Source organism: Geotrypetes seraphini, chromosome 12 (assembly GCF_902459505.1).
Source record: "Geotrypetes seraphini chromosome 12, aGeoSer1.1, whole genome shotgun sequence".
NCBI classification, from domain to species: Eukaryota; Metazoa; Chordata; class Amphibia; order Gymnophiona; family Dermophiidae; genus Geotrypetes; species Geotrypetes seraphini.
In genome coordinates, this window is record NC_047095.1 from 62,001,349 (window position 1) to 62,018,637 (window position 17,289).

Below are 17,289 nucleotides of genomic sequence, written 5' to 3' on the forward strand. Positions count from 1 at the left end.
ATATTGGATCTGGTCCTCACTAATGGAGAGAGTATCTCTAATGTTCGAGTGGGTGCTCACCTGGGTAGTAGCGATCATCAAACGGTTTGGTTTCATATAACGGCTAAAGTGGAGAGCGGCCGCACGATACTTAAAGTCCTAGATTTCAAACATACGGACTTTAATGCAATGGGAAAGTACCTGAAGAAAGAGCTTTTAGGATGGGAGGACATAAAAGAAGTGGAAAGACAGTGGTCTAAGCTGAAAGGAGCAATAAAAATGGCTATGGACCTTTATGTGAAGAAAATCAATAAAAACAAGAGAAAAAGGAAGCCGATATGGTTCTCCAACCTAGTGGCTGAGAAAATAAAGGCGAAAGAGTTGGCGTTCATGAAATATAAAAAAACCCAAGAAGAGGAGAGCAGAAAGGACTACAGGGTGAAACTGAAAGAAGCCAAGAGAGAGATACGTTTGGCGAAGGCACAGGCGGAAGAACAAATGGCTAAAAATGTAAAAAAGGGAGATAAAAATTTTTTCAGATATATTAGTGAAAGGAGGAAGATAAAAAATGGAATTGCTAGGCTAAAAGATGCTGGGAACAAATATGTGGAGAGTGATGACGAGAAAGTAAATGTGCTAAACAAATACTTCTGTTCTGTGTTCACAGAAGAAAATCCTGGAGAAGGACCGAGATTGTCTGGCAAAGTTACACGAGAAAATGGAGTAGATTCTGCGCCGTTCACGGAGGAGGGTGTTTATGAGCAACTTGAAAAACTGAAGGTGGACAAAGCGATGGGACCAGACGGGATCCATCCCAGGATACTAAGGGAGCTCAGAGAGGTTCTGGCGAGTCCTATTAAAGACTTGTTCAACAAATCTCTGGAGATGGGAGTGATTCCTGGGGATTGGAGAAGAGCGGATGTGGTCCCTATTCATAAAAGTGGTCACAGGGATGAAGCAGGAAACTACAGGCCGGTGAGCCTCACTTCAGTTGTTGGAAAAATAATGGAAGTGTTGCTGAAAGAAAGGATAGTGTATTTCCTTGAATCTAATGAGTTACAGGATCCGAGGCAACATGGCTTTACAAAAGGTAAATCGTGCCAAACGAACCTGATTGAATTTTTTGATTGGGTGACCAGAGAGCTGGATCGAGGACATATGCTAGATGTAATTTACTTGGATTTCAGCAAAGCCTTTGATACAGTTCCTCATAGGAGGCTGTTGAACAAACTTGAAGGGCTGAAGTTAGGACCCAAAGTGGTGAACTGGGTCAGAAACTGGCTGTCGGACAGACGCCAGAGGGTGGTGGTTAATGGAAGTCGCTCGAAGGAAGGAAAGGTGACTAGTGGAGTCCCTCAGGGTTCGGTGCTGGGGCCAATCCTGTTCAATGTGTATGTAAGTGACATTGCTGAAGGGTTAGAAGGAAAAGTGTGCATTTTTGCATATGATACCAAGATTTGTAACAGAGTAGACACCGAAGAGGAAGTGGAGAATATGAAAAAGGATCTGCAAAAGTTAGAGGAATGGTCTAATGCCTGGCAACTAAAATTCAATGCAAAGAAATGCAGAGTAATGCATTTGGGGATTAATAATAGGAAGGAACCGTATATGCTGGGAGGAGAGAAGCTGATATGCACGGACGGGGAGAGGGACCTTGGGGTGATAGTGTCCGAAGATCTAAAGGCGAAAAAACAGTGTGACAAGGCAGTGGCTGCTGCCAGAAGGATTCTGGGCTGTATAAAGAGAGGCGTAGTCAGTAGAAGGAAGAAGGTGTTGATGCCCCTGTACAGGTCATTGGTGAGGCCCCACTTGGAGTATTGTGTTCAGTTTTGGAGACCGTATCTGGCGAAAGACGTAAGAAGACTTGAGGCGGTCCAGAGGAGGGTGACGAAAATGATAGGAGGCTTGCGCCAGAAGACGTATGAGGAGAGACTGGAAGCCCTGAATATGTATACCCTAGAGGAAAGGAGAGACAGGGGAGATATGATTCAGATGTTCAAATACTTAAAGGGTATTAACGTAGAACAAAATCTTTTCCAGAGAAAGGAAAATGGTAAAACCAGAGGACATAATTTGAGGTTGAGGGGTGGTAGATTCAGGGGCAATGTTAGGAAATTCTACTTTACGGAGAGGGTGGTGGATGCCTGGAATGCGCTCCCGAGAGAGGTGGTGGAGAGTAAAACTGTGATTGAGTTCAAAGAAGCGTGGGATGAACACAGAAGATTTAGAATCAGAAAATAATATTAAAGATTGAACTAGGCCAGTTCCTGGGCAGACTTGTACGGTCTGTGTCTGTGTATGGCCGTTTGGAGGAGGATGGGCAGGGGAGGCCTTCAATGGCTGGGAGGGTGTAGAATGGCTGGAGTAAGTCTTAACAGAGATTTCGGCAGTTGGAACCCAAGCACAGTACTGGGTAAAGCTTTGGATTCTCGCCCAGAAATAGCTAAGAAGAAAAAAAAAAAAAATTTAAATTGAATCAGGTTGGGCAGACTGGATGGACCATTCGGGTCTTTATCTGCCGTCATCTACTATGTTACTATGTTACTATGTTACTATGTATGTAGACAAAAGTTAAACTGAACTGCCAAGAAACCAGACTCTGCATACAATGCAACACCACAACACCAGTAATACATGTCCTCTAATACTGTGCAAAATATAAAGACAGTAGATGTAAATTTGAAAAAACTGATACATAACAATCACCACTTTACAAATTAACAAATAAAATAAAACAAATAATGAGAAATAAGAAAATACCATTTTATTGGACTAATCCCCGTAAGCTCGGTCATCATCCCCACAAACCACCTCATTCCATCCACACAAGCCTTGAATTGTTTTATATTGAACTTATTATATTAAAGTATAAAAAAAGAAACAATATTCTGTGCAATTGTCAATTTATAAATCAGCGTCTTTTCCTCACTCTCTCTTCCCCATTTCCCTTCAGCGTCCTCAGCCCACTCTCTCTCCACTTTCCTTCAGCACACGCACATAAAAACAAGCAAGTAATTTTATATAATTTTCATTCTATTCATTCATAGAAATTAAAGTCTAAATAATGCTAGTCACATAAAAAAACATGATTTTACAAAAATAATTCCCTGCATAGTCAAGCCTGCAAAGATTACTAGATGTCTTTCAGCAGCTCACCTCCCTCCCTCCCCCTTACCTTCGTGGCCAAATCAAAATGATCTACCAACAACAAAATTTTAAAAACACAAAGCACACTGTACGCAGAGAAAATGTTAATTATCATTTATATTCCACGGGTTTTCAAAGAGGTCAAGGCAGATGACTTTATGCAATGTCACCTCAGTAACAACTATATAAAAATAGACAAATATACCCCCTCCCTTTTTACTAAACCGCGATAGCGTTTTTTAGCGCAGGGAGCTGTGCTGAATGCCCCACACTGCTCTCGACGCTCATAGGCTCCCTGCGCTAAAAACTACTATTGCAGTTTAGTAAAAGGGGCCCATAGTGCAAAATATAGACAGCATATATAAATTCTCAAAATGGACACATTTTGATCACTAAATTGAAAATAAAATCATTTTTCCTACCTTTGTTTGGTAATTTCATCAGTCTCTGGTTGCACTTTATTCTTCTGACTGTGCGTCCAATATTTCTTCCCTTCTTTCAGCCGCCTGTATGCTTCCTCTCCTCCAGACCTCATTCCCTCCCCCAACTTTTTCTTTGTTTCATGTTTCATCCTGTCCCCTTCTTTCTTTCTCTCTCCATGCCCCCTTTCTGTATGTCTGTCTTTCTCTCTCTCTCTCTCTCTCTCTCTCTCTCCGTGGCCCCTTTCTTTCTTTATGTCTGTCTTTCTCTCTCTCTCTCCGTGCCCCATTTCTTTCTTTCACCCTGCCCCCTTCTTTCTTTCTCTCTCCATGCCCCCTTTCTTTCTCTATGTCTGTCTTTCTCTCTCTCCCCATGCCCCATTTTTTTTCTTTCTTTCACCCTGCCCCCTTTCTTTCTGGATCCCTGTCCCCCCCCCTTTCTTTCTGTCTCCCTGTCTCCCCCCCCCTTTTTCTTTCTTTCTCCCTGCCCTCCCCCATGTCATCGCCATTGGAAACATACTGCTGCCACCACCGCCGGGTAAAGGCTGCCACTGGCCATCGGAAACAGGCCGGCGCCGAATTCGCCCTGCTTCTTTTCCCGCGGGCCGACCAACTCTGGCTGCCCGACATCAATTCTAACGGTCGGAGAGGACGTTCCAGGCCAGCCAGGCAGCGAGTTGGTCGGCTCGCAGGGAAGAGAAGCAGGGAGGGAGAACTGGCACCGGCTTCTTTCTTTAAGGGAAACTGACTCATCTTGGCCTAAGTCTGCTCTTCTGAGGCAATACCAGTATGGATGGCAAAAATAACAAACAAAAGTGATTTGAAGATGTCTGCATAACTTAAGACTGGGTAGATATGGGGAGTGGACTACTTGACTCATGGTACTGACATGAAGAGTATATCAGAGGTGTATGGATTGGTTGCATGTGTGTGAGGGTTGTGGGATTTTTTGGGGAGGGGAGGGGCTTGGATTAGTTTGATGGGTATCTTTTTCTACCATTGGGTAAATGGCAGGAGGGTAATAATGTCTTTGGAATTGTTGGTGTTTGAATTGAAGAAAATCACATTCATCCAAAACAAAATTGAAAGACGACAAAAAAATAATAAATACAAAAAAACGGAGAAAATAGACCTCAAACACGGGCAGCTGGGACTGCACTGTACCCTAAGCCACCCGTATCATCACAGGTCTGAAAAACCTTTGTACAGATATATATTATATTAATCTTTCATTTATTTCAATAAGCTTATTTTTCCAAACTCATTCTCTTTCTTTGCATTTAGGTTGGATGAAAAAAGATTTACTCTGCATCAAACATGTTGCAATGACTACAGTTGGGAAAAAGATTATTTTTCAATTATAACTTTGATATGCAAAAGCGTGGAAAACTTATCTTAAAGTCGTCTCTCTCAGGCAGTCTATTACTTGCTTCTCATGGAATGCTCCAAAAAGGTTTGCTCCTGACAGAAAGTACTTCTGTTTCGCCTTATCAAGGCTACATCAGGGGAAAAATAATAGCATAACTTCCCTCATCATTAGCACTTCCACACGCTTTCACGCAACAAAATAAGCAGAAATGGTACACCCCAAAATGGCCGCAGGACCATTTATGATTTTTTTTTTTTTGTCTTCTTTCAATTTTGTGATTTTCTGCTAAACTAAATTACAGCACGTTTTCTTTTTTTGAGTCTTTGCCTAGTATACATGACTGTATCCCCTGTATTTATTGGCTTAAAATACTTCTTTACAGAAAGGGTGGTAGATGTGTGGAATAGTCTCCTGGTAGAGATGCTGGAGACAAAGACTGTGTCTGAATTGAAGATAGTGTGGCACAGGCACATGGGATCTCTTAGGGAAAGAGGGAGATAGTGGATGCTGCGGATGGGCAGACTGGATGGGCCATTTGGCCTTTATCTGCCGTTGTGTTTCTATGGAACAGCTTGCTGCATAATGACCTGTTTTAAAAAAAATCTTTAAATCACTCCGTTATTCAGATGGTTATTGTGTTTCATAAATTACCAGTATGATGTCTGAAAAGGACTTAAAACAGTACAACAACAGCCTAATTTACTTGAATTCATAAGGGTGAGAATAGTTAATTAGAAGAACCTTCAAAAACTGTAAATGCAATTATCTCTTCAGGAATTAAGTAAAAATCAGAACTGACAGCTGAATTACATTTATTTGCTGATTCTGCTACTTTGATTACAAATTTTACTTTTAAGTGGCCATAAATGAAATGTTAAGATTCTACCTTGCAACAGAAAATCAAGCAATAGACTATCAACTTTTCAAAGGATTGCACCTTATTTATATATTAAAAATAGAATTTAACCTAACAAAAACAGGCAACAAAAATTGTTCATCGGATCTTCAGGTTTAGTTACAAAATTGCCAAATTGTAGCATGTTATGTGTTAGGAAGAAATGAGGGAAAAGACGAAGGAAGAAAGATTTTCTGGGGACAAAGCAGAAGAATGGGTTTACCATTACAACAAGCTAATGTACACAATTATGAAATGCAGAAGCACATAGAAACCCAGAAAATGATAGTAGATAAAGACCATCCAGCCAATATTGAGCTGGTGGCGGTTAGTGGATTTTTAAAAGCTGTTGTGAAGTATTGAAGATTAATGCCTTTTTTTTTTAACTTACATTTAGTTGTAACTTATGATAGGTTAATCAATATGCAATGAGTTTTTTTTGTTAAGTGCAGAAATGGAGAAGGGAGAAGACAAGTCTGCAAGTGTGGTTGATGCCTGGATTGCCCTCCCAAGAGTTGGTGGAGATGAAATCGGTGATGGTATTCAAAAAAGCATGGGATGAACACAGAGGCTTTCTAATTAGAAAATGAATGGTATAAATTGAAGAACTGGGCAGATTTGTATGGTCTGTGTCCCTTATATGGCAATTCAGTTTAGGATGGGCTAAGGAGGGTGTCAACGGGAACTCCAGTAATTTGAAACATGAGGACAGTGCTGGGCAGACTTCTACGGTCTGTATCCTGCAAATGACAAGATGGTTTGGATAGGCTGGAGTGAGCTTTGACAAGAACTCCAGTATAGTTTATAGTTTATTACTTATCCCAGGACAAGCAGGCAGCATATTCTTGACTGATGGGTGACGGCACCGACAGAGCCCCGGTACGGACAATTTTAGAGTGATTGCACTCTAAGAACTTGGAAAGTTCTAGTAGGCCGCACCGCGCACGCGCGAGTGCCTTCCCGCCCGACAGAGGCGCGCGGTCCCCAGTTTCTTAGTTTCCGCGGAGCTAAGAAGACGCGTTTTCTTCAACGGCTGTTGAAGACTTTTTTCATATCGCCTTCCCGCTCGCGTAAACTCTTAAGGAAATATTATTTCCTTCATTTTCTTTTATTTTCTTTTCTTTAAAAAAAAAAAACCAACTTTGTTTTTTTTTTTCACTTCTTCAATTTCGCCCCGGCGGGGCCTGTTGCCACCATCGAGGCCTCGGCCTTCGATTTGGCAGAAGCCGTTTTTACCTTCATGCCCCCTCAACCCTGGTTTAAGAAGTGCCAGCGGTGTGCACGACCAATTTCACTCACTGACCCACACAACTGGTGTCTACAATGTCTTGGTCCTGACCATTGAGCGTCTACCTGCACCCGCTGTGCGACTTTAAAAAAGAGAACTCTGAAAAATCGGCAGATCCAGCAGCAATTATTGTTTGGTGCCGAGATGTCTGACTCTGCGGCACCGGCACCGACATCGGCCCCGTCTCAGTCGGCACCCACCTCGTCGACACCGCGCGATACCGCGTCGGCGTCGCATCCCTCAGGTAAGCCGGCTAAGAAGCCTTCCCCGTTGGAGCGTCCTTCGGTCTCAGTAGCAGCGAGCCCAATCCTGCCGACCTCGAGGCGTCTACGGAAGCGCTCCGCCCCAATAGAGGTGAGCCCCTCGACCTCGGGTTCCTCATCCTCGGGGCGTAGAGCGGCACCGCAGGTACCGCAGAAGAAAAAGGCGGTACCGGTGCCTTTGCTGGACGAGCGGATCGCCGCTGTCCTGCAGGTGCAGCTTAAGGAACAGTTGCAACAACTCCTTCCTGCACTTTTGGCACCGAGCCTTCCGGTCTCGGTCCGGTCTGAGCTACCGGTACCGACAGTGGAGCAGCCCCTTCTTTCGGCATCCACTTTGTCGGTACTGCTACATTCTGCTTCCTCGGTCTCCATGCCAGTCCTCGCACCGGAACCGAGAGCTCAACACCAGGCTGTTCAGACTTCGGCACCGATGCAGCCCTTAATGTCTCCCGGTACCGTGTCTATGAGGTCAGGTAAGTCGGCACGCAAATCCCGATACCTGGAACCCTCCACACCGGAATCTCGAGACCGCAGTTTTCAGGTTCGGGATCCTGATCTGTGGGGTGACTCAGAGGACCCTCTTCTCTCTGAAGGGGAATGTTCATCTGGTGATGAGGATCCTTCTGCTTTAGACCCATCCTCTAGACCAGATGTAACCTCTTTCTCATCTTTTTTAAAAGAGATGTGTGACTCTCTCTCTATTCCCTTGGAGGCTGAGTCAAAGAAATCCAAAGCTTTTCTTGATGCACTGGATTTTGACCAACCTCCAAGGGAATATCTCAAATTACCTCTCCATGACATCTTGAGAGAGACGTTTTACAAGAATTTAGAGACACCTTTGACCATACCTGGAGCCCCCCGCAAGTTAGACTCCTTATATAAAGTCATCCCGATTCCTGGGTTTGACAAACCACAACTCCCACATGAGTCTCTATTAGTGGAATCCACTCTAAAGAAATCCACGGGAGCTAGTGTATACGCCTCAGTCCCTCCTGGCAGAGAAGGTAAAGCCATGGACAAATTTGGCAAGAGGTTGTACCAGAATGCGATGTTAGCCAACAGGTCAAGGAATTACGCTTTCCACTTCTCATTCTATCTCAAGCATCTCATACAAAATCTGACTGCTTTTGAGAAGTACCTCCCTGACCGTAAAAAATCTGCCTTTCGCCAAACTTCTTCATCGCTCTTACAGCTTCGAAAGTTCATGGTCAGGTCGATCTATGACAATCCATGGACTCCACTACTCAAAAGCTTTTGGCTCATGAAACTAGGTGGGATACTCTCCTCAAAACAAAAAAGAAGACCCCACCTACCAGGCCTTTTCGTTAGCAATCGGCCTACCAGCGTCGATTTGTGGCTCGTCCTTTGCCACCGGCAGCTCAACAACCCAGGCGTCAGAGGCAACAACAAAGGCAAAACACTAGACCTGCACAGCAGCAACACCAGGTGAAGCCTCCTCCTCCACAAAAACCTTCACAACCCTTTTGACTTGGTTCTCCAGGGCATAGCCAGTATCCCTCCATCTGCCCATCTTCCGCTGCCTATAGGAGGACGCCTTACTCATTTCATAAGCCGTTGGGAAACCATCACCTCGGACCAGTGGGTCCTCAACATCATCCATCACGGCTACTCTCTCAACTTTCAGACTCTTCCTGCCCAAGGTCTACCAAAAGAGTCTGCTTTGAACACTCCTCAGTCTTCCCTCCTTCTTCAAGAGGTTCAATCCCTCCTCCTTCTGAACGCCATAGAGGAAGTTCCTCTAGATCAAAAGGGGCAAGGATTCTACTCCCGTTATTTTCTAGTTCCCAAAAAGACAGGAGATCTCAGACCCATCCTAGATCTTCGCGATCTAAACAAATGCTTGGTCAAATAGAAATTCAGAATGCTTTCTCTGGCCACTCTTTACCCTCTTCTCAATCAAGGTGACTGGCTATGTTCCCTCGATCTCAAAGAAGCATACACTCATATACCGGTCAATCTGGCCTCCAGACAGTACCTACGCTTCATGATCAATCGTTGTCATTACCAATACAAGGTGCTGCCCTTCAGTCTTGCCTCCTCTCCAAGAGTGTTCACCAAATGTCTGATTGTGGTGGCTGCCTTTCTACGCTCTCACCACCTTCAGGTCTTTCCTTACCTGGACGACTGGTTAATCAAGGCCAATTCATCACAGACTGTTCTCCTGGCCAATCAAGGCCAATTCATCTCAGACTGTTCTCCTGGCCACCAACCAAACCATCCTGTTTCTTCAACTTCTGGGGTTCGAGATCAATCTACCCAAATCTCATCTCATCCCCACTCAGAGACTTCAATTCATCGGAGCTGTCTTGGACACAGTCCTCATGAGAGCGTTCCTGCCATCCAACCGTCTTCAAACGCTTCAATCTCTATGTCAGCAGGTGCTTCCACAACATTCCATCTCTGCCAAGCAAATGATGATACTCTTGGGTCACATGGTCTCCACAGTTCATGTCACACCCTTCGCACGTCTTCACCTGCGCACTCCTCAATGGACCCTAGCTACCCAGTGGTCCCAAGCGATGGATCCTTGCTCACGTCACATATCTGTGACATCATCTCTTCGTCAGTCTCTACAATGGTGGTTGATATCCTCAAATCTCTCCAGAGGTCTTCTCTTCCATCTACCTCCTCATCAACTTATCATCACCACCGATGCCTCCCCTTACGCCTGAGGAGCTCATTTGAACGAGTTCCAAACTCAAGGACTTTGGACAGCTCAGGAAATGAAGCATCACATCAATTTCCTGGAACTCAGAGCGATGTTTTATGCCCTCAAGGCCTTCCAACATCTTCTCTTTCCTCAAGTCCTCCTGCTGTGCACAGACAATCAAGTTGCGATGTACTACATCAATAAACAGGGTGGGACAGGCTCTCGCCTCTTGTGCCAGGAAGCCCAGAAGATCTGGACTTGGGCCATAATTCACCATCTATTCCTGAAAGCTATCTACATTCAGGGAGAAAAGAATTCCTTAGCGGACAAGCTCAGCAGAATTCTCCAGCCTCACGAATGGGCACTCGATCCTTTCACTCTACACTCCATCTTCGCTCAATGGGGCACTCCTCAGATAGACCTTTTTGCAGCTCCTCACAATCACCAGCTGCCCCTTTTTTGCTCCAGACTTTACTCTCCTCACCGTCTGGCAGCGGATGCATTTCTCCTCGACTGGTCCAATCTGTTCCTGTACGCTTTCCCTCCTCTGCCTCTCATGTTGAGAACCTTGTTCAAGCTCAAGAGGGAACGAGCCACCATGATTCTGATTGCTCCGAGGTGGCCCAGGCAACATTGGTTCTCCCTTCTACTTCAACTCAGTTCCAGGGAACCTTTTCTTCTTCCACTGTTTCCTTCTCTGCTTACACATCATCAGGAGACCCTTCTACATCCCAACCTCCAGTCTCTGCACCTGACAGCTTGGTATCTCTCGGGCTGACTTCTCATGATACTCTTTTATCTCAGCCTGTTCGTTCCATTCTAGATGCCTCCAGGAAACCAGCCACTCTGCAATGTTACCATCAGAAGTGGACACGATTTTCTTCCTGGTGTCTTCTTCATCATCTTGATCCCACTTCCCTGGCAGTGGAGACATTGTTGGATTATCTGCTTTCTTTGTATGACTCTGGCCTTAAGTCTACTTCCATCAGAGTCCACCTCAGTGCCATTGCTGCTTTTCATGAGCCGGTTCATGGAAAACTTCTCTCAGCTCATCCCCTGGTGTCCAGGTTCATGCGGGGTCTTTTCAATGTGAAACCACCTCTTAAAGCCCCTCCTGTTATCTGGGATTTCAATGTGGTTCTTTCCGCCTTAATGAAGCCTCCATTTGAACCTTTGGCTACCACTCCTTTCAAGTTTCTCACTTGGAAAGTACTTTTCCTTATTGCTCTTACCTCTGCCAGGAGGGTCAGTGAGCTACATGCACTAGTTGCAGATCCACCTTTTACGGTCTTTCATCATGACAAGGTGGTTCTGCGTACACATCCAAAGTTTCTCCCTAAGGTTGTCTCTGAATTCCATCTCAACCAATCCATTGTTCTGCCTGTCTTCTTTCCGAAACCTCACTCTCATTCTGGGGAACAGGCTCTGCATACTTTGGATTGTAAGAGGGCTCTAGCTTACTATCTAGAGCGTACGAAACCCCACAGATCAGTTCCCCAACTCTTTCTGTCCTTTGATCCGAATAAATTGGGACATCCTGTTTCTAAACGTACGTTGTCTAATTGGCTAGCAGCGTGCATTTCATTCTGTTATGCTCAGACCGGACTGACACTGGAAGGTTCTGTCACGGCCCATAGAGTTCGAGCGATGGCAGCATCTGTAGCTTTCCTCCGTTCCACTCCTATTGAGGAAATCTGCAAGGCTGCCACTTGGTCCTCAGTTCATACTTTTACATCTCATTATTGTCTGGATGCATTCTCCAGACGGGATGGACACTTCGGCCAATCTGTTTTGCAAAATTTGTTTTCCTAATGGCCAACCTTCCCTCCATCCCTCTTTTTGTTAGCTTGGAGGTCACCCATCAGTCAAGAATATGCTGCCTGCTTGTCCTGGGATAAAGCACAGTTACTTACCGTAACAGGTGTTATCCAGGGACAGCAGGCAGATATTCTTGCGTCCCACCCACCTCCCCGGGTTGGCTTCTTAGCTGGCTTATCCTAACTGGGGACTGCGCGCCTCTGTCGGGCGGGAAGGCACTCGCGCGTGCGCGGTGCGGCCTACTAGAACTTTCCAAGTTCTTAGAGTGCAATCACTCTAAAATTGTCCGTACCGGGGCTCCGTCGGTGTCGTCACCCGTCAGTCAAGAATATCTGCCTGCTGTCCCTGGATAACACCTGTTACGGTAAGTAACTGTGCTTTATAGTCTGCCTAAGACAGTACCAGGCGGACTTCTATGGTCTACGGCTCAGAAATATCAAAGAAAAAAGAATTTAATTTACTCATGAATTTATAATGTATATAACTATGAGTAAAGGATGAGAAAGAAGGCAAGATTTGAGTGGACAGAGGCAGAAAAGAGAAAAGTTGAAAGGGAAAAATCAATATGTTGGAGACAGGGACTGGAGCAAGAGAAAAGAGGAGAAAAAAAATGGACAGCAAAAACTGGAAAGAGAATTAGAAGATAGACAAAATAAGAAAGAGAAACTGAGACTAAAAGCAAAATGACCAGACAACAAAAGGTAGAAAAAATAATTTTATTTTCTATTTTGTGATTACAATATGTCAGATTTGAAATATGTATCCTGCCAGAGCTGGTGTTCGACAACAAGCATGAACTAGGACCTAAAAGAGAGGAAAAGTCTTTTTTATTTATTTTGTAGCCGGCGTGGTGTTGGAGCGGCTGCATCCCTACACTTCTACTGAGACTAACCCCCTCCTTTACTGGCGCCGGTGATTGATCCAACGCACACCGAAGTCCTGTGAGCATCAGAGCCGCCACCGGCGCTGGGGCCTACACTGCGCATCAGCAAAGGAGGGGGCAAGTATCTTAATAAAAAATCTGGCCTACAACTTAGCCTGTGTTTTAGATTTCAGTCCCTTATGTGATTTGAGTTTGACACCCCTGTATTAGGCAGTACTGTTGCAATATCCACTGAGGTAAAATACTTAGGGGTTTTACTAGATTCTTGTCTGACATTCAGGGGGCATGTATTTGCAGTGGTAAAAAAAGTATTTTTAAAATTGCTTCTGTTGAACAATTTGCACCCATATTTGTCTGCCTCTATGTTTAGGACTGTCTTGCAGAGTATGGTATTATCACGTTTAGACTACTGCAATTTGATGCATCTGGGTTTACCTGCATCAGCACTGAGTGCATGCAGGTAGCCCAGAATGCGATTTTTCGCACTCTGTTTCGATTAAGAAAGAGTGATCATGTGACAGAATGCTATATACGTTTGTATTGGTTAAAATTAGAACATCAAATCCTTTATAAATTACTGGTCAAGGTGCATCTTTGTATACACAGTAAGGCACTGAAACATTTGATGGATAGCATTCTGCCATACGAACCACAGTGCATGTTGCGACAGTGAAACAGCTGCGTCTAGAGCTAGCATATTTTCGTGTGTGTGTCCTCGAGAGTGGAATAAGCTTCTGGGATATTTACGACAGCAAACATGTTTGAGAAGGTTTAAGAAAATGTTGAAGAAATACCTCTTCTGTAAGATGAAATATGGGACTTGATTTATGGTTTTTTGATGCGAGGCGCTGGTAGCCTCTTTGTAATTTTAGGAGGCTTTACATGATCACTATTGTGTTTTATTCATGTTCAATTTGTTGTACTGTATGTGATTCTGTTTGTGTATGTACTCTATTGTGACCCGCCTTGGGAAAGGCGGGGTATAAATAAATAATACTAATACAAATTATATTAACATAGAATTAAAAGCATAAAATAATGTAGACTTTATACCTGTATTTGTTCTAACTTCTGGATATTGTAATATTTTTCTTTTAGTTGTCCTGTTTTAAAACTACAAGGCTAAACATAGGTTTTATTGGAGACACCATGGGCTCCTTTTACTAAGATGCGCTAGCGGTCTTAGCACGCGCTACAATACCGCATGCGCTAAATGCTAATGCCTTCATAGAGCTTGCGTTAGTATTTTTCATTTAGCGTGTGGTTAGCGCAAGCTAATCACGCTAGCACACCTTACTAAAAGGAGCCCTATATTTTACAACTGTTTTTGAGAGTGTCCATTACAAGAAGAATAGCAGTTAAAGCATTTCCTAACACTGTTTTCTTTTTATTGCAATAGGAAATGAAATTGGGAATGAGGACATCATAGCAGGGAATGTAAGCAAATATACTGTCTTTCCAACGGGCTATAATGGATTGACTAAAAAAGGACATCTAATATTTGATGCTTGCTTTGAAAGTGGTGAGTATTCAAAATTAATAATGTTGCTAAGAAGATACTGCTCTTGGCAATGGATTGACTGCAAATGGTTATATGGTGAATTGGTTCAAGCATTTTGGCCTTGATTCTATAAATGGTGCCTACCAGTGGGTGCCTACTGTTGTAGATGCCTAACTTAATTTTTAAAAACTGGTTAATTGGTACAGATAATTGAAAGTGCCATTAATTGTGCTTGCATTTCTGTATTTGCTGGCTGCATTGTTGCCCAATTACTATAGTTGTTGAATTGACCACTGTCACCTAGATTCTGTTTTGCTGTTTTCCCAATAAAAATGATTATTTTTAAAAACTCCCAAAACAAAAAAAAGTTTAATTTACTAGTAGGTACTTAACTCTAGGCATGATGTAGGCACATAGAATTAGGCTCACGTAGGCGATGTAGGCTTATAGAATTCCTATGATCATTGGAGCTAATAATTCTGCGGTTTCATAAAAGGGGGTCCTTAATTATTTCTAGTTTTACTGGTCCATCTGTCTGAGAAGTTGTATCCAAAAAGTTTCTTCCACAGTTTTCTCAAAGATACTCCTCTAGAAAAGATACATAAATTATTATATCTACCTTATAACCATTCAAATTATTTTATATTTAAAACAAATCTTATCAGAACCATCCATGCCTAAATTATCAAGTCAAGATGGCAGCGGCATTTTTTACTTCCAATTTATACTTCCGGCTAAAACAGCTGAATAACTCTTCCTCCAATCACAAAACCTTCCGATTAAACTAAAGATGCCCACTCTAGCTCTGCATTTAACACATGAGGGGCTGTTGTATGTAATTTATGTATCCATTGTTGTTTTTTTTCATTTAACCATTTATCAGAGTTGCCACCCTCCCTTTCTGCCATTAATAAGAATGCTGCCAGACAGACATTCCTATGTCTTGTTTTCCTTTGTTTCTAAATTAAATATAACATAATATAACTTTATTCTTCTATACTGCCATAACCGAATGATTTCTAGGCGGTTTGCAAATATTCTTTAGGAAAATACAATACAAACTTTTGCTTAGAATAACAGTTCATAATGATGCAACCACACTAGGAAATGAATTTTTCAAACAACGTCGTCTTGATCACTTTCTGAAAAGTACTGTATGATGACATGGCTTGACAAATGCATTTACCCAACCAAGACTTCTGTTTACCTGCTTGGAATGTAAGGGTCTTATTCAGGAAAGTTTTGTATTTACAACCATTAATTTTCGAGTAAGCAAATAAATGTTGACTTCTAGTTTTCCTCATTGGACTATACCATATAAAATTTGAAAAGAGATAGGTTGGAGATAGTCCCAAGATCAACTTGAAACAAATACAAGAAAACTTAAATAAGACTTGTGCCTCTACTGGCAGCCAGTGCAACAAACGATAATAAGGACTAATATGATCATTCTTTTAAGCCAAAAATCAATCTGACAGCCATATTCTGAATTATCCTCAATTTTCTTAATAGTTTCTTAGAGGCTCCTAAATAAATAATATTGCAGTAATCTAAAATGGATAAAACTAATGCCTGCACCAATAGTCTAAAAGATAATGGGTCAAAATATTTTTGTATAGTCTGTCCATTTTTTATCACAAAGTCAGTATGTTCCATCATGGTTAAATGGCAATCTAATGTGACTTCCAATATTTTAATAGTTTTTAAAATCAGGTAGTCATAACCATTTAAATGAAGCAATTATTTAGTTATTTTATCATTTGGGCTGGCTAAAAAAGTTTAGTCTTTTCTGTATTAAATTTCAGTCTGAAACTAATTGTTCACTGCTCTATCAAAGTCATGATGCAGGATATATGTTTTAAAATATCAGAAATAAAATCATTTAGGGGAATTAAAATAGAAATATTATCCGTGTATAAGTAAAAATTTAAATTCAGGCTCTGCAGTAAATTTACGAGGGAAGAAATATAAATGTTAAACAGGGTAGGTGACAGCGGGGATCCCTGAGACACCCCTGATGGATTTCTCCAAGAATGAGAGTAATTATCATCAAGCCACTCGATATGATCTTTTTATCAACAAACCTTGGAACCAATTCCAGACTTTTCCTGAGAGCCCGATCGCATCTAAACAGTTCAGCAATATCTTGTGATCTACCAAATCAAAAGCGCTACTAAGATCTAGCTGAAGAATCAAGGCCTTTACTAAAGAGACAATGGAGATAATCGAGCATTGAGGTTAGAACAGACTCTGTGCTATATCCCTTTCTAAATCCTGACTGATGTTCATTGAGGATATCATATTTGTCTAATTAACTCATACTTCTAAATTGACTAATCCTTCCAGTAGTTTAATAAACAGGTTGTTTAGGATAGGCATTTTGGAGAAATTCTATATAGAACACCTGTTTCTGTAGCCACCTAAGAAGCGGCTGAGAATCACACACCAACGTCCTATACAGAATCGAGTCTGCCCTAAGGGATAGATGCCCAAACCCACCTAACCGACCCAATTCTCTAACCGGCGCCCATGTCACAGCGCAAGATCTCTTCCCAGCAGCTGATCGCTGCAAGAGAATCCCCCTGCCATGATCAGCTGAGTGGCTGCGGCAGGGAACTGGAACACCCCCCCCACCGGTGAACTTGGCCAGCAGGAGGGATGCACAATTCCTCCTGCCACCACCCCGAACCCCCCACCCGACACTGTCCATGGCAGAAGAGATGCCTTGTTGATTCTCTGAACCCCAAGCACCCACCTGATACTCATCTGACATTCCCCAACACTCACCTGACATTTCCCAACACACCCAAACACTCTATCATAGCCCCAAATTCCCCATGACATCTCCTGAACCCCCTCCCATATCTTTAGGAGATGGTCAGCAAGAGGGATGCCTACTCCCTCCTGTCAGTAGGCATGTCTCTTCTAAAATGGCCTTCCCATTCCTGATGCATTCTGGGATACACTGGGGGAGGGCTAAGCCTCCGATTGGCCCAGACACCTAAGGCCCCTCCCATAGAAGGAGCTTTAGGCACCTGGGCCAGAGTCTTAGGCCT

General features: G+C 43.0%; 1 protein-coding gene across 4 annotated transcripts in view; it reads left to right on the forward strand.

Moving 5' to 3' along the window:
- BEND5 (BEN domain containing 5) overlaps positions 1-17,289 on the forward strand; it is a 1,015,515-nt gene that overhangs the window by 44,976 nt on the left and 953,250 nt on the right. For all 4 annotated transcript variants that reach the window (XM_033915518.1, XM_033915519.1, XM_033915515.1 and 1 more), the window contains exon 2: positions 14,132-14,254. In XM_033915518.1, coding sequence (XP_033771409.1) covers positions 14,237-14,254 — 18 coding nt within the window. In that variant the 5' untranslated portion in view covers positions 14,132-14,236. The remainder of the gene's footprint in view (positions 1-14,131; positions 14,255-17,289) is intronic.